At 43.5% G+C, this 17909-nt stretch overlaps 1 protein-coding gene across 7 annotated transcripts in view; it reads left to right on the forward strand.

Annotated features, from left to right (window-relative positions):
- The window catches only part of LRRK1 (leucine rich repeat kinase 1), a 123154-nt gene that overhangs the window by 57916 nt on the left and 47329 nt on the right, over positions 1–17909 (forward strand). For 6 of the 7 annotated variants that reach the window (XR_007475596.1, XR_007475597.1, XM_049706093.1 and 3 more), the window contains exons 7-9: positions 15954–16180; positions 17254–17381; positions 17473–17636. Coding sequence is in view for 5 of the 7 variants with exons in the window: in XM_049706093.1 (XP_049562050.1) it covers positions 15954–16180; positions 17254–17381; positions 17473–17636 (519 nt within the window). In the remaining 2 variants the exon portion in view is untranslated. Of the gene's footprint in view, positions 1–2121; positions 2184–15953; positions 16181–17253; positions 17382–17472; positions 17637–17909 lie in introns of all 7 variants that reach the window. The other variant, XM_049706094.1, reaches the window with a different exon arrangement.

The raw sequence follows: 17909 nt of genomic DNA on the forward strand, positions 1-17909 counted from the left end.
TATTTTTATTATCTTTATGAGATTTTGGTATAAGACTATGTTAGCTTTACAGAATGACTTAGGGAACTTCCCATTTTATTACAATCTAGGGAAGTTTCATAGGAATTATTTATTGTTAAAGATTGATTAGATAAAGCAGGTCTTTGTTTTGGGACTTCTTTTGAAGTCATTGATCAGTTCAGGTTGTCTGCTTTTGCTTATGTGCAGTTCAGGAGGTTATATTTTGGTAGAAAATCATCCATTTCCTTTAGATTTTTTAATTTGCCATCATAGTGTGTTACATTTACCTTTTTTGGTAATTCTTTTCTTCTATATTAGTAGTTATTATATTCCCATTTATGCTGTTGATTTATGATGTTGAACAGTTTTACTTTTTCTCTTTTGAATTTAATCAGACCAGCCAGGGATTTATATATTCTAGTGGTCCTACCAAGGACCTAGATTTTCTTTATTTTTTTACGATTTATTTTGTTTGTTCCTTCATTCATTTTGGCTTTTATCTGTACTGAAACCTTCTTGATATCTTCTCTGAGTGTTTGGTTGATGGTGTTGTGGTCAAGGTGAGGCTCTGGCAGGAGACTTCCTGGCTCTAATCTGGGCTCCAGGCTTCACTGCTCTAGGACCTCCATCTGGTTACTTACATCTCTGGGGCTTGGTTTCCTCATCTACTGATTTTTATCTAGTTCTTCATATAATTCTAGAAGTTTTTGCTTCATACACCTGGTTTATGGCTTTATGACCCATTTTAACATATTTCATTATATCAAATGTCTGCCTTAATCCTGTCGATGCTTCTATCCTTAAAATTGGGTTTGTCTGCTCTTCACATGGCCACACTGCTCTTTTTTCTTTGCATCAACCTTGTTTAAGTTTCCCCAGCCTTTACTTTCAGTTTTTATTTTGTCTTAGGTGTATTTTTTGTAAACAGTATTGAGTTTTTAATCCCATCCGAGACTGTGTCTTTTGAAAGAGGAACCCACCCAACTCACATTTGTGTGGGACCTGTCATATTGGTTTATTCCTCCCATTTTTTTGATTATATGTATTGCTATTTCCTTTTTTCTTATCATTGCTGGTTTCCTAGTTTCTAGAGAACACTGATATTCTATTTTCCATAACTTGTTAGCTGTCTGTGCCTTGGCTGGTCTCAGTTATAAACAGAGTTAATCATTGTATCTACCTTGGAGGCCAGGTGTGCACTTAGCACAAGGCCTGGAACATAATAAGAGCTCAATAAACATCAAACATCAGCTTCATGTTGCAAAAGGAAATAAATAGTGATCATCTAACCCTTACATGTGTGTAGTGTTCAGTGTTTTTCCCAGCACTTTCTTTTCATATTTGATCCATACAACACTTTAGTAAGAATTGCAAGAAATATAATCTGTTTACCAGATGAAAGTATTGAGGTTTAGAGATATTCTGTTACTTGTCCAAGAACAGAAAATATTAAACAGTGATACTCAGACCAGAATCTGAGCCTTCTTAACTTGGGGATTTTCTCATTTCATGATTCCTGAACTGTACCTCCCAGGTCTTTCATGTAGATCAGTGGTTCTCACACTTTTCTGTAATTGGAATTCCTGGGGGCTTTTTAAAAATCCTGATGCACAGGCCATACCGTATGCTAACTAAATCTGAATCTCTGGGATGGGACCCAAATCAGTAGTTTTAAAAACTCCCCAGATGATTCTAATGTGTACCCAGTGACTTGCATTTTCTTGGCTTAAGGTTAAAAGCAGAAATGGTTGACATCTGTGTCTGTGATCTTTTCTACGGGTAACTCCTGCTAATTTGCCAAGATAGGGATAGAGCATGGAAGTGATTATTGCATTCTGCAAAGGAGAAGACAAAGAAAAGACAATGTTGCTTTTCTTCTCCTTTGCCCTTTTGGGTAGAATTGGAAGAGAAAATGAAATTACAGTGCAGTCTGAGTCATAAAGACTCCTTGGGCTTCCCGAAAGCAGGTGGTATTTTTTTTTTTTTATTCAAGTGAATTTCAGACTCAAGGGCCTTGCAGTGTGTGCAGCCAGTGTGTGCAGTGTGTGCAGTGTGTGCAGCCAGTGTGTCTGGCTGCCATGATCTCTAACCTGTGACAACACTTTCCTTCTGTGCTGCCAGCAGAAGAGAGGGGGTTAGCGCGGAGGGGTCCAGTGTCAGGAACGATGACTCAGAAACCAGAGGTAAGTGCTTCGACCTTCCCAGGTGTGCAGTGGAATTGAACTGGCATTTTTTGTTCAGAATATTAGACAAGGGCAGACACTGAAAGGGTGCTTTGCTGCCATGTGTACACAGCCTGAAAACTCCCTTGCCTGCTGGCATTCATGGCAGTGACCTTGCTGAAGCAGTCATCTTGTTTTTTTCTGTATTTGTGTTCTGCCTCCCCGACTAGCTAGTTGATATTTTTTAATGTAATTGCTGCCTCTGTGGAAGCCACGGCCAGTCGACGTTCACCACGCCTCTGTGTCAGGCACAGCCTAGTTCTCAGGCTGCCAGAACCTGCCTCTGCTGGCAAACGGGGAATGGCCGAGAAGCCCACGTTGATTTTCCACTGGCAGTGGGCGGGCTGCTCAGTTAGGTTTTGATGGTGTTTGGAAAGGAAAGTCTGAGAGCCCACACCACATGGTCTGGACACTTTTAAAAGAGCAAAACCAAAGCCAAGTCAGACCTGGCTAAAGCTGTTCCTGGCTCTGGCTCATGGGTGCCCTTCTGGAAAACCGCCAGACCTTTGCCTGAATGTTTAATGAGTTGGCCTGTGTTCCTGGTGACTGTCCTGTCAATGTTTGCTTTGTTGCCATGAGAAACAATGCTTTGATGCTGGCACACCCGGGAAGGAGCAGGAAAACAGAAATGCCAGGAGAGGCCTAAGCAGGGCCTGAACTAACCACGGTGTTTGTCCCATTCAGCAGTTAGAGGGCTGGGCCGGAGGGCACGCTGGGCTGTTCTGAGTATAGGAGTTAAGTCCACAAGAGCTGAAATTGATTCTGAAACTACACAGTTGGGGAATTATTAATTTTCTTTACAAGTCCCTAATGATTTCAAATCTGGCAGCAAACCTAGAGAGGATCACTTATTACTACTACTACTACTACTCTTGTCATTTTTGGATCAGCTCTGGCTTATGATGTACGTTAAACATTCCTAGTGACTGGCCATTCAGATGCCTGTATCTGTGCCCAAGCACAAACATCCTGGCTGCACATTCTGGGAGCTGAAGCAGCCCTTCTCCATCAGAGTGATCTGGTGGATCTGAGGATTTGCATACATGGGATACTCAGAAAGGGCAGGCTGCAGCAAGTGTGGTTTCTCAGCCTTTGCTGGGGCCTTCATGAGCAGCTGACCAAGGGCTACTGACATTGTGAGCACTAAGGTTTCTGGGGAACATCCTTGCCCAAGGTTAGGCCTAGTGTTTGGTACAAGAGTCTTATTCAAGAATTTTATACTTTCCAGAGCATTTCTACATCTGCACCTTGCACCTTCTCAGCTCCTCACGTCCTCCTCACAGCAGGTGGTACTGTCTCACAGAGCAGATGTAAGTCTCTGGGGCAGTAGGGCCCCGGCAGGTGAGAGGCAGACTGGGAGCAGCCTGATTGCCTGTGGTTCGGCCTTTTCACTGCTGGCTTGTGTGAAGGGAAGAGCCTTCACCTGCCTTTTGAGAGTTATGAGATCAAACTCAGAATTATTATTATGGACCTCTTCCATCAGCTCCACTTTTCCTGTGCCCTGAAATTTAGCCAATTATCCTACTGTTTTCTCTAGTTTCCAAATACCAAATCTTTCCCCACTCTCATGCCCCATTCATACGCTTTCTCTGTGGAATAGACTCAACACTGTGATGTTGTCCACATGGTGAGTGCTTCCTAGAACTTGAGAGCAGATAGTGAGGGTCACAGGGTAGAACAGCTGAGCAGGTGCACTGTGTAACCGTTCAGGTAGGTGTTCCTGGTGGCCTGTCCCACTAGATCATCAAACATAATACAAAACAGCAGTTATACAAACCACTTACATTTAGTTTACAATGAGAAAATGATTCATAGAGATGCAGAAATACTAAAACTATTATTTGAACTTATGTGACAAACTAGAAAACACAATAAGGACAGAATAAGAAAACATTATCAAATGTCATTGGAACTATTGGATATCAGCATAGACAAGTACATTCATAATGATATGAATAAATTCCAGACAGGTAAAAGTTAAGCACTGGAAATTCATCAGAATATACTTTCAAAAAGCACATTTATTCCAGTTATAGAAGAAAATGATTCCATTTCAAAATTTTAAAGATATATGAAGATGTATAAAGACATATAGTCACAAATAAGATAAACGATATATATATTAAACTTATTTATAGTAAAATATAATTTTACTATAGTATACTAATATAGTAAAATTATATTTTTAAAGAAATTTAAAAAAGAAAAACATTAGCAGATACTTGAGAAAAAAGAATTGACAGAAACTGAAATCCAAAAAACACCATTGACTCAATTATATGTCAGTTGATAATTGAGTTTAATTCAGTCAGTGTTTATATATCACCTACTAGTTGCTTGGGACTCAGCAGTGCCCAAGCCAGAGCCACGGCCCTTGCTGTCACATTGCTCACAAATGCCCTTGGGTAAGAAGTTAGGAGAAACGAACAGTTAATTTACACATGAGAAAACACAGATAGTAATTCATGGCATGGAAACATATACAATCTTATTGGCAATTACAGAAATTCAAATTAAAATGACTTGAAAGTACCATCACATACCTATTAAACTCGCAAAAATAAATATAAATGCTGAGTTAGGCACTTGGCAGCGTCAAAGAGAAAGGGACACCAAAGCCTTGCTGCTGGCACTATAAATTGGTTCCGTATGTGTGGAAAGTAATTGGCGTCATGTGACAAAAGCTATAAAACTCTTTTCTCCCAGAGAACAGCTCTAAATTTGGTATTTCCTTTCTGAAAGATACCTCTAGGATGTAACTCAAAAGAAAAAAAAACGTAATTGCCACAACTGTACTGCTCAAAGCACTGCTATCTATAAGAGAAACTAGGAGGACAAAACCCAAATGTCCAGCAGCAGGGGGAACTCTACTGGCCATGATTACCCGCAGGGTGGACACCACACAACAGGGACAAGCGTGCCTGTCTCCTCATGCTCAGCACAGCGCTGCTCCTGGACACCAGCTCTACCTCCACACCTCAGCCGTACGCCACGTCCGCAGGAAAGCCTGTCCCAGCCCACAGGCCAGGTCACATCCCCCCTTCCATCTCTTAGAGCTTCCTGCCATTTTATTCAGAGCACTTAACAAAGTTTGGGCTTGTCTGTTCTGGTGACATTCTTGTTTAATGTCAATTCCCCCATTTGACTGGAAGCTTCGCGAAAGCAGGGATTTGTCCAGCTTTGCTCACCCTGTGTTTGCCCCTCATTGTAGGGCCTGGAACAGGATGAGGAGTTGGTTGCTTGGATGGATGGATGGATGGATGGATGGATGGATGGATGGATGGAAAATGGGTGGGTGGGTGGACAGATGGATGGATACCTGGATGGATGCATGGATGAATAGGTGAATAGATGGATGGATAAAATTTTATATATGTAGTAAACTTCCATTTACATAGGACTTCATGGCTAACAAAGTACTTTGCCAAATATTCTACTTTAATCTTCTATACAAGTCTGTGAGGTAGAAATTTTTGTCTTTATTTAAAAGTTGAGGAAACAGGGTTCTCTCAACAGTAAGTTGAATAGCTTAGTGACTGTAGAGATAGTATTTTTATTTCTTGTTTTTTTCTCTCTCTTGCATATTGCTATTGGCAAAATTCTTGAGTTGGAAGGGAGATTTTTTTGGTAAGTTTCCTATTTTTCAAAGGAATGACTGAAATACTACATGGAAAAAAGCACAATGTTGATTTAAAACAAACCTTGTTTATCTATTTTTAAGAATTTTAGCGAAGAAAAAGTGATAAATTTTATTAACTATGTTTTGGCATTCAGATGATTAAAAGAGGGCCACTTTTCTTTAACAAAATGTGCTGATGGTTTTCCATAAGTTACTACCAACAGTGCTATTTTCTTGGTATAGATCCTCCTTGGTTGCAGAACTGAAACCTTTGAGTTCATTTGTTGATTTCCATTAGAGAAGATTTTGTTACAGTTTTTGCATCCATGTGTTTGCATGCAGTTGGCTAGAATTTTAATGGCTCTTGCAAAGTAATTGGTTTTACTCATAAAATAAAGTGAGTCTTCTGTTAAGTAACCATGTATGTAACACAGAGACTATTTGTTCTTTGAAGATTGGATTGAAAAAGAATTATATTGAATTAGGAGCCTTTGGAGAGTGATTCTTTAGTTTCCTTATTTGTTTGTCTCATATACATTATTTTGTTTTTTCTCTTATTGTGTCACTTTGAGAATTTTTTATTTTGGAATTAAATTTTGCATTTCAACATCATTATTTGGTTTGTTAGCTCTGGCTGAGGACATCTCCCACAACTTAAACATTGTTTTTCAGCCGTTGTTAGATTGTCATTTTCATTCTTAGATTATTAAGGTACTTTTATTTTTAGTCAATTGATTATCAATTTTATTATTTTCCAACAACTCTAGAATTGGTTTTATTTACCAACTTCCTTGTTTTTACTTCATTTTGGTTTTTCTATTTTTAGTCTAATTTTGTTTTCATTTCCCTGCTTTCTTTTAGCTTTCCATTCTAAGCAGGGCAGAGCTAGTTTATCATGCTTCACTTTGTCCTTTTTGTAACTGTGATCAGAGTTGTTTTTTTTTTCCCCATTACTTGTGACGTTTCTGTTGTTCTAAAAATGTATTCTACTGTTGTGAATTGGTTTTCTCTCCTACCCAAGCATTATTTGAAAGGGCATTTTTAATGGCCAAATAATTGGACACCTTTTAATTCTGCTTTCGTCATTGGTCTCTACCTTTACTTTGCCTTTGTCCAGGCATAAGATATGTAGGAGGCTTGCCCTTTTTCCCCCTTTTTCTCCTTTTACTTTTGCTTCTTACACAGAATGTAATCAATTTATGTGCAAGTTCATACTGATTTGAAAACAGAATTCGTTCTCCTGTCCCCTAGTATTTGGTCATCTCCCATTCTTATTGTAGTGTCCTCCATTCATTTTTTGCATATTTGACCTATCATATCCTGCTAATATTTTTCTTGAATTTTCATGGGTTTGTTTTTTACAAATTTGACCTGTGTTGGAACACAAAGATTTAGCATAGTTGTATTTTGGGGGTTGTGGTTAAGTGTCTTTATCATTATTGAGTCACCTTGGTTATCTCTCCTAATGCCTTTGAAATCATGTCAGCTATTCCATGGCCATGTGAATGAACATGGTGCCTGGTAGGAAGGGACCAGACAGAACATTAGGCACCTGAATCGTGATCCTGGTTCTGTTACCTTCAAACAGGTCACCTCACTGAGGCTCTTTATGTGCAAATTGTGCTTACAGGGTTACTGTGAGGGTCATTTGAAAAAGTTCTGTGCATGCATTGCAAAGAGTCACCAGGAAGGTATTATCATGTGATCACAGCTCAACTTCCAGAAGATTCCCCTACAGGGTTCAGGTTTGAGTGTGCCCTTGGAGGCAACAGACTGTTCCGTGTTGACTATTTAAAATGCCATTGTAGGTTTGCTTGTAAGTTATTTTTGTACTTACATTTCTCATTGATCTGGCTTCCTTGGTTATGTTTCCCTTTTTGTTTGTTTGTTTGAAATTATATTGGTAGCTAACCACTACTAATTCTGACATTTATAATATTTTTAGCAGGCAGGCTTTTGTCAGAACTGATTTCATTTTTTTCCTTTCACTAAGTCGTTTAATTTAATTTAATTTAAGTTGTTTAAGTGAGTCATTTAATTTATCTTCCTTCTGAGTTTAGAAGGAAGGCTGTCCTCCCCTTTCTCTTTTCCTCTCCCTTCTCTTACTCCCTTTAGTATTCTCAGGTCATTTTCGAAATTCTCCTTTTGTACCCTAGAGTCCTCCCAGGCTTTTCCCTAAATTAATGACTGGTTTTACTGTCCTTTTCCCACCTTCTTATTATGTTTCTAATCTGCTTATCTTAAGAGACATCCTTCTGGCTTTCAAGAATCTCTGCTTCTTTCATTTCCTTTCTTAATCTGTGGGCTTCTGTTGATGGAATGTTCCGGATTCTCAGGTCTTGACTTCTCCAATTGTCATTTGACTTGTTACCATTTGTATCAGTGCCACCATAACAAAGTACCAAACACTGCTTGGCTTAAAATAACCGGAATGTATTGCCTCGAGTTCTGGAGGCTGGAATCTGACATCAGGGTGTTGGCAGGGCCGTGATCCCTGTCACAGTTCCAGTGGATGACCCCTCCCTGCCGCTTCCTAGTGTCTGGTGGCTGCTGGCAGTCCTCAGTGTTCCTTGGTTTGTAGACCCATCACTCCAGCCACATGCCATCCTCCCCATGTCTTCTCATCATCTTCCCTCTGCACATGTCTGCCTCTGTGTCTAATCTCCCCTTTCCATAAGGACACCAGTCATACTGGATGAGGGCCCACCCTAATGACCTCATTTTAACTTGATTACCTCTATAAAGACCCTGTTTCCAAATAAGCTCAAATAAGCTTTTTCTCAGGTACTAGGGATTCAACATATCTTTTTCAGGGACACAGTTCAGCCCATGACACCATCCTTATGGCTGTTGCTCCATTGCCCTTGGCCTGGTTGCCCGCTGTGGCCACCTCACGTGCACAGGCAGATGGCCAGTCAAGGTCCAGGCTCCTTCTCATCCGTTCACTTTCAATGCCCCCTCCCTCCTGAGAGCCTATCCCTGCCAGGGTGCAGGGACTTGAGCAGTAGGCGTTTGGAAGCCTTGCATGGAGGGTTCTCCAGGGCCGAGGATGTGGGGCATAGTCCCCGTTTGCCATGGCCCTCACCAGCACAGGGAGACTGGACCAGAGTTGCTGTCTCCAGCGTGCTGATCCCCTGTCCAGCTGACTCCACCTCACTTAGAGCCTCCTCTGACAGTCTGGGCTCCCGAAAGACACTTGTAGGCTTGAAATTTACCCCAACTTGTTGGCATTCGTGCACAGATCCCCTTCTGCACAAGCACTGACATCACTCAGGTGGCCTGGGATGTGTCTTCAGATTCTGTGACTGGCTCTGCTGCTCTGAGCACCTTCATTTTTAGAGTTTCTTTTGGCTTGTTCTTCAGACCTTTTAGTGAGTCTGCTCCTTTCAGATTAGACCTGTTGGTTTTGCACTCCTCCGGATGTCTGGTGCCCTGAATGTTCCTTCACATGTCAGAAGGTGGCTCTTGTCTTCCTGGCTGGTTCAACAAGGAACCACCACCCAGGAATCTGCTTACCCACAAAAAGAAAGTTTTGGGTTTTATGTAGGCCAAGGGTTCATTAATACATTTTAGAACATTCTATGTATTTCTCCCCCGTTTTAACACGTGTGTCTTGACTGGAAAGACTAATTCTACTGACTGCCTTTTTTGTGTCATGCTGTGCTGTCATTGAGCTCTCGTCTGTCCCCTCAAGGGACAGTGAGATGGGAACACAGGGAGAAGAGATGCAGATTCTGCTTTGTGGGCTCAGTAGAGACCTAGTAAGGAGGCAGTGTTGGAACTTGCTCTTGTGGGTTCTCAAAATTGCAGAGGCACACCCCTCCCCCAGCATTGGGGCAGAGAACCCTTCTCTGTGTCTGCTCAGGGCCCAGTTGCCAGCCCCACATCTCTCAAGGTTAAAGCCAGCCTAAAAACATTGTCAATTTCAGCCCTTCATGAACAATTATATTCTTCAACCATAAGGGTTGCACTGACATAAAAGCATGAGAGATGTCATTGTAGTCCACTGGCTCATTCACTGTGTTATTTTTGTATGGAAGCTTCAGGCAGCATTATATAAAGGCAGGTAATTGCCCTCCTGGACCACAGCTTCCATCACAGAACAAGGAGACCTTCTTGTGCAGAGGTAACCCCAAACATCACTTTCTGTAATGAGCCAAGTGCCCTAGTCCTTCTTGAACTGGTCCTGGTCACCACCACTGCCTTGGAAAGCAAGTTTCTTAAGTCATCATACAGTGTCTCTTTGGCCCAAAATTGAAAGGGCTCATGCTTAAGGACCAGCATGAGCATATTCTCTGTTTCCTCCAGAGAGGTGTGCCTTAACCATGGCATTGTTGAACTTTGGGGATCTCCACAGTGAGCTGTCTTTGATTTTGCAGTTCAGTGTGCATGGATTTAATTATACAGTTGCTGGCTTCACCACCTCAGAACCTGGTTTATTGTGATCCTGCCCAGACTAAACATAAATAAGTAATGAGGGCTACATTTCCCAGCTACATTTCCATGTCAGGTGTACTGTGCACCCTTCCTCCTTCCTTCTTCCTCTCTGCCACTTTGGAAACACTTGTGCACCCTATAATGTTTGTGCACCAAAAGGAAAGTAACTTGTATATGTGAAAGTTTTCAGACTAACCCAAGACCAGGTAGAAATCCTACATGTTTTTCTAACCACCATCCAGCCCAGAAGTCTTTTCACAAACATGTCTGAATTCTGAGTGTGTCATCATGTTTTCTGACTTCTTGCTTTTTGCTACCTCTCCCTGGGCTTGAGTTTCACAAATTTCAACACTGCAGAAACTCTGGTGGATGTAAGACCTAGAAAGAGCTCAGTTTTAGGAACTGGCAGCATCTGCTTCCTCCTCTTCCTCATGTCTAGAGAATTCAGTGCCACACACAGCCACTCTCCTGTTATTGACGATTTACTTCTGATAAATAGTACCTCCCAAAGAAGCACAGGAGGCTTCCCTGCAGGTGTTCTTTCCTGGCTTTCTGGTCAACATCACATACTCTTAGTCCTTGAAAGGTGACTAGATGCACGTTCAATACACACACAGCTCTTCCCTTCGAGACATAAACTCCCTGAGCCGGTTCCGTCTGCAGCATCCATATCCTCAACCCCAGTGCCTGACAGGCGGGCCTGCACTTGGCAGTGCTCAAGTAAATGCTGCTGACTGTGAAGCAAGATGGCATCCTTGTTACCTAACTGGGGGCTGTAATGCAGACACTTACTGGGTGTGAAGAAGGTGGTCCTTGCCCCAGGGCTTTCAGGATTAGTAGGATTTAGATAGGAGGGAAGAGGTCTGTGAACTCCAGGGAAGAGAAGGCAGAGCAGGGAGCACCCTTTTGCCTTTGTCGTGGTAGCAGGACAGAGTGCAAAGGCGGAGGCCAGCCCGCCTGCAGAATCTGGGATCCCTGAGTGACCTCATGACACCCACGATCAAAAGGAGACCAGCTCTCTGGTGAAAACTTGCAAAACTCTCTTAGCTCCAGTCCCACCAACCTTGTGTCTCCTGCAGCCCCAGAGCACCCTGGCAGCCCTTTGGCACATTGGCCAGTCAGGTACTGACAGTAAGCTCACTGTCAGGCCCCCACAGCCTTCCTATGAATTCCAGTCCACTTTCTGAACCCTATGGGTCATTTATGACAGGCAGTTTCTGTACTTTAGTTGGCAATTTCCCTTTGGTCTTGAATCCTCTGCTCTAGGAGTAGGCCCATTCCCCAGTTTCTTCTACCTAGAACAAATTATTAACCCCACCAGCCATCTGCCAACAGGAGCACAGAGGGTGGGCAGAGGTCGTGGAGGAGACAGTGAGACAGAAATTTGGGAAGTGATTGGGGCAGATTGTGGAGGTGTGGGGCTTTCTGGAGAGGGAGTTCAGGTGTTCTGCTGCAGGTGGGCTGGGGTGCAGGAAGGCTGAGGGGTTTGAGTAGACCTTGGTATTTTAGGGTGATCGTTCTGGTTAGAGGTGTTAATAGATGGATTGCTGGTCCCAGTGGCTTGATTCTTTTCAGCACACAAACATTTACTGAGTGCCTGCTGCATGCTAGGCACGGTGCTGAGCTTCACACGCAGTCAGACAAGGTGCAGCACTGGACATGCATGCAGTCGGGTTCTGGATGGCCACACTGCCTGCTGGGGCAGTGGAGACAGAGATGACCCTTGGGCTGACTTAGTGCAGCACGGAATCTGCAGGCAGGTTCCTATAAGGGGAGTTGAGCCTGATAGCGCCTGTGAAAGTACCCACCTCCACCTCGACTGGCCCAAGGCCCCACATGGGGTTAGTTAAGCAAACACAGGGCTCCAGTCTCCCAAGGCTGAGCCTCTGCTCCTTATGTAGTTCTAGCCTGCAGCTCCAGGGTCAGAGGACAAGAAGGAAATGCAGGAGGAAGATTGCCATTGTCAGGACAGAACATCTCAGCTGATCCTCCAAAGATGTGCTGCAACTAGTTTACGTCACAATAACAACCTGAATCTTTCCTGTTGTTTTATTTATTTTTGATGGCCCTTAGAGAGTTTTATTTATAGACACCTAAGGTTTGTTATTTAAAACCAAAACCAGCCTCCTTTTCATCTTGCATTTGACTGCCATTTCAGTTCAGGTCCAAACTATTTGATATTGAATGACCAGAATGGCCACACAGGGTGAGTAGAGAAAGTTAGACTGCAATCCGGACACCTTGGATTTATGTCCAGCTGTCTGGCCCTGGACCTGGGGCCTGGATGTGTCTTTGAGAACCCAGGAAAGGGAGGCAGCCAGACCCTTAGAGAGCCTTCTTTGACTTGGCATCGCAAAGACTGGCATGGCTCCTAGATTGGCTGTCATGATTACTCCAAGGCTCTCTGTGGGAAGCCATTGTCCTTCTCAAGAGTATAAGCCAGAAAGAATCCTGGGTCCAGAAGCGACCTAGATACCATCTGGTCCAAGCTGATCATTTAGCAGATTAAAACCAACAATAATAAGGTGAAGGGTGACACAACTATGAATTTTTATGGAAAGATTAGGAAGAAGCCGATGTGACTGGATTCAAGTTGGAGGCATCAGAATGCACTCATGTTAAATATAGGGTTGTGTTGGATCAATGGGCCAAGAATCAGTGACAACCCAATAGCAATGAGCATACCCAACACCTAGATCTTGGTTTCTAAATACCATTTTCTGTTAAAGGGAATCAGGGATGGTACTTGGAAAGGACCAGAGGAAACTTGAACATCTTATTTTATCAGGAAGTAAGGGAGTGCCCAAAACTGATAGGGATATGTCAGAGGAACACAGGAGTCCCCTTGATGGGACTCCCAGTGGTCAAACTGGGGACTACCTGAGCATTGGAAGAAATGATGATAATAATGAATTATAATACTTTGAATTTAAAAAGGATCTGTGAGTCCATAGTAATATTTAAACAGGTGGGGAGGGACATACTTCTGTACAGAAGAATGACACGTAACAAATGTAGACAGAATGGAAGTTTTAGAAAAATTACCACCTTGTAACCACCAATGTACTAAGTGAGTAAGGCCCTGATCAACAATGGATGCTGAAATCATTGGGTAAACTGATGTAGGAACATAAAATATTCACAGATAGTCTCAGAATATCACCCCACAGATTGCTGATTAATCACAAAGAGTAAAATAGAACTTAACCCAAGGGATCAGACCATTAGTGAAATAACCTGACATCAGGTGCCCTCTGGTGGAGTTCAATTGGTAGGACTAAACATTGTCTGAGATTTTTGCCAAAAATGCTTAACTTGAATCTAAACATTAGGAAACAACTCAGTAAATTCAGATTATGGAATATTCTAAAAGACAACTAGAATGACTTGAAAACTTACAATGCCAAAGTTGGAAAAGACATTAAAAGGCATGAGGATTCTTCTAGATTAAAGAAAATAGAGACATGTCAACTAAATGCAATGTGTGATTCTTGATGGGATCCTGGATCAAGATACAAAATAGTTATAAAAGACATTTCTGGGGTATTTGGGAATATTTGAACATGGATTGTGGATTTGATAATGTATTGATTTCATTTCTTGAAAATGATAAATATATGGTTGTCACGTAGGAAAATATTCTTGTGGTACGCGGGCCTCTCACTGTTGTGGCCTCTCCTGCTGCGGAGCACAGGCTCTGGACGGGCAGGCTCAGCGGCCATGTCTCACAGGTCCAGCCACTCCGCAGCATGTGGGATCTTCCCACACTGGGGCAGGAACCCGTGTCGCCTGCATCAGCAGGCAGACTCCCAACCACTGCGCCACCAGGGAAGCCCGGAAAATATTCTTGTTCTTCAGAGATACATGTTGGTGTAAAGTGCCATGATAGCTATAATTTACTTTCAAATGACTCACCAGATAAATGAAAAGTGTGTGTGTGCTTGTATGTGTGTGTAGAGAAAAAGAAGAGAAAGCAGATGTGGCAACATATTAACAATTGGTGAGTCTACAGTGCAGGGTGTATGAATGGGTAATCGTGTGTCCTAGTTCAACTTCTCTGCAGTTCTGAAATTTTTCAAAATAGAAAATTATGGGGGAAAACAATAATGACAACAAAAACAGGCCTAAATGTCAAGTCTAAAAAAAACCCAAAAAACAAAACAGAACAAAAAACTGAGACTAAAGCTCCATTCTCTTGACCCAAAATCCAGTATACCATCGACTGTCTCTCTTCATCCAGGTGAATGGAGAGAGACAGGCAGACAGAGACAGAGCCTCATCTGCTTGGTTCGAAGACCAGAGCTTTTAGAGGGTGTTAGTAGACCCAGCCTTTCCAATCCTGGCAAGTTAGCTAAGGGGGCGACAAAGATAAGGCACATATCGCCACCTTGTGGCAAGATAAGGAAGTCTGTCTGCTGCTGCCAATTTTGAAAGCAAACTTACCCCATGTTTCTGGTGTCTTTTCCAGTTGTTACCTTTTCCCATTAGTGAAGAACTAATCTTTGTTTCTCTAATTTTCTGATACGGATTTCCAGCTGCTTTAGAGAAAAAAGCCAAAAAGCCAATTTCCTTTCCCCAGAAACCTCACTGAGCCCTAAATTCTTTGATGATCAAGAAGAAAGAGAAAGCCCTGCTCATACACATTTAACCAGATCTCTTTTACCACCATATGCCAGAAAACTGCTGGCCTTTCTGACCCAATCAAATGAGAAAAGCAAAGGAGATTTATTCAGAGCTTTTGGTGGCAAGTGAGTCAGCCACTGTCACTTGCATTTTGTCAGAGGAGTGGGGAAGCTTTATGGTGGATAAAGGGAAGGCTTCAGGTGTGCCCTGACTAGAGGCTGTTGACGGGGAAGCTGGAGGCAGCTAACTAGAAGGGGGGCGTCCTACATGATGGGTTAGGGGGCATATTTGCCTTTCCCTGGTTAGTCTAAGTTGGAAGCAGGGACAAAATTAGGGAAGTTGTCACTTATCAGTCAAGTCCTGGACATTTGGGGCCAGTTGTTACAGAAGTTATTGTTTAGCTTCCTGGATTGTTACTAGACATTGCAGTATGGCTTCTGGCAAGTTTGGCTTCCTGGACTCTTTATTATAGATAAGGGGGTTAGTTTCCTGGTAGGTTGCTGCAGGTTGTGGGTCAAAGTTCTCTTTTTTATATATGGTCTGGCCATTGTCTGTATATTCAGTCTCTCACTCTGGAAGCAGCTCATCCACAAAGCACCCAGCGTGGTGTAAGCAGCTGCAGGCGGCAGCTCCTCTAATCACAGGGAAGAGTGCCGTGAAGGGAAGTGAGAAGACCCAGGTTTGGGTCTAAGCCTTCTTCTGCAGTCTAGGGAGGCTGCTCCAAGCTTGGGTGGGCTCCTCTGTACAGAGCAGGGGCCATTCCTGTTGTGTTTCCCCCCGAGGGTGATAGCTCTCTAAGAGGTGATGCTAAGCCCACATGCTCCCTCTAGAGGCTGGAGAGTGAGTAGCTGTAGCTGTGCAGAGATTACCTTCAGGTTGTAGGTGCAGGAGGGCTTAAGTACCTTCTCAGGGGCAACGTGGTCCCAACCTCTCGGGACTCTGCTGAGATGAACAGACAGATTCACACTTGAATAAATCATTGCTTTATTTCAAGTCTGCACGAGCCCTGGGCTCATCGCTGGTGTGTGCTTTCCCCTTGCTCCAATATCCAGGCTCTTCGTGTGAAATGGTCCCACCTCAAGCTGCCCTGGGTGGATCTGGACTGGCTCATTGACATCTCCTGCCAGATCACAGAGCTGGACCTTTCTGCCAACTGCCTGGCATCCCTCCCCTCCATCATCCCCTGGGGACTCATCAACCTCCGGAAGCTGAATCTCTCAGACAACCACCTGGGGGAGCTGCCCAGCGTGAAGTCATCAGACGAAATCATCTGTTCCAGGTGGGCTCCTGCCCTGCAGCCCCTGGGGTGAGCCCTGGCCATCTGAGCCCCGGCTGCCACCACCACCCTCCTCCTGCACTGTCCTCTTCCTGCAGTCATGCTCCCTGATCGTAGTTGTTGCTTTTGAAAACAGATTTTCAGCTAAAATAAGAGAAGGAAGTTCTGCCTGCCATTATGCAAGCTCTTGGGCACAAGGTCCCACCTCCTTTCCACGTGAATGCAGAAAGATCTGTCTAGTAGGGTGGCTTGTCTGGCCCACATTTCCACCACTCGCTGGCAGCCACGCAGGCCTGCTTGTCCGAGGTGCCCAGTCTTGTTCCTGCACACAGGAGTCAGAGGAAAGGGGCTGGTGGAAACAGTGGCACCCAGACAACCCAGCTTTTGGTCCACCTCCCAAGGAAAGTGGGCAGGGCCTCAGAGAAACAGTTAACTTCCCAGGACTCTGGCAGCAGCCTGATGGTGTAGGCAGCTCCTGTCTCCTTTTCTGGGAGGCCTTGGGAAGAGGCCCAAGCCTCCTGCTGAGGCTGCATGGGGAGAGGAAAGACCTTACCTTCACTGATGTATTGATAATCATACCTGCAACGCCTCATTCCATATGGGATTTGAGCTGATTTCAAAAGCTAAGGCTCTAAGTTAAGTAAAAAAGAATGTTGGAAAGAGCTTAGGGTCAGCAGTAACTCATGGGAAAGAAACCTGCACAAAAAATTAAACAAGTGCCACGGAGTGGGGGTCTTTAACCTGGACAGACTTGAGGGTCCAAAAGGTTAAAAGCAGTGCTCTCTGGACTTCCAGTAACTTCCAGGGCACCAGCTTGTTCTGTTATCACATATGTGAGAAAGGTTACATCCCTTGGTCAATGAGACCAGGATCCACCAAAGAGAGATTTGGTTTTCTTTGTCTACACATGACATAGTGACAGTAATGCAATGAATAAAAATCATATTGCTGTATTTCAATGCACATTCTTTATCCTTGTGCAAGGAGAAAAAGAAACATGTTTACAGAGAAATATGTACCCGTGATGCTTTACCTCTTTCTTCTGATGCCTTGACTTCCTTCTCCCCCAACTACAGGCTACTCGAAATTGATATTTCCAGCAACAAGTTGTCCCACCTCCCACCGGGATTCCTGCATCTCTCAAAACTTCAAAAACTGACAGCTTCAAAAAATTATTTGGAAAAATTGTTTGAAGAAGAAAATGGTATGTTTTAGCATCAATAACCTGACTTACTTTGTCATTTTCTTCTTGATTGGGCTGTTTTTACAATTCATCCTCTTTTATTTTCCCCTAGCCACGAACTGGATTGGTTTGCGGAAGCTACAGGAACTCGATATTTCTGACAATAAATTGACAGAACTCCCTGCACTTTTCCTTCATTCTTTCAAGTCACTCAATTGTCTGAATGTCTCCAGAAATAACGTGAAGGTGTTTCCAAATGCCTGGGCCTGCCCTTTGGTTAGTAACTTGCCGAAAATCATGAAAGGAGCTGTCAGTCCACATCCATGCCAGCCTCACAGAGCTGTGGGTGCGGTGCATACCGCGTCCCCTTGGCGGCCACGCAGTGGTGTCCTGTGTTATAGACAAACATGTTACTCAGCATCCAGCAGCTGAGGGTCTCAGGCAGGTAACTCACCCGAGAGCCAGCGCACCTGGCTCTGGGTTTGAGATTCGCACCGTAACACCCACAGGACTTTCCACAGCTACAGCCTGAACTTCTGGCCCAGGATG

This window comes from Orcinus orca, chromosome 2 (genome assembly GCF_937001465.1).
Source record: "Orcinus orca chromosome 2, mOrcOrc1.1, whole genome shotgun sequence".
In the NCBI taxonomy this organism is placed as follows: Eukaryota; Metazoa; Chordata; class Mammalia; order Artiodactyla; family Delphinidae; genus Orcinus; species Orcinus orca.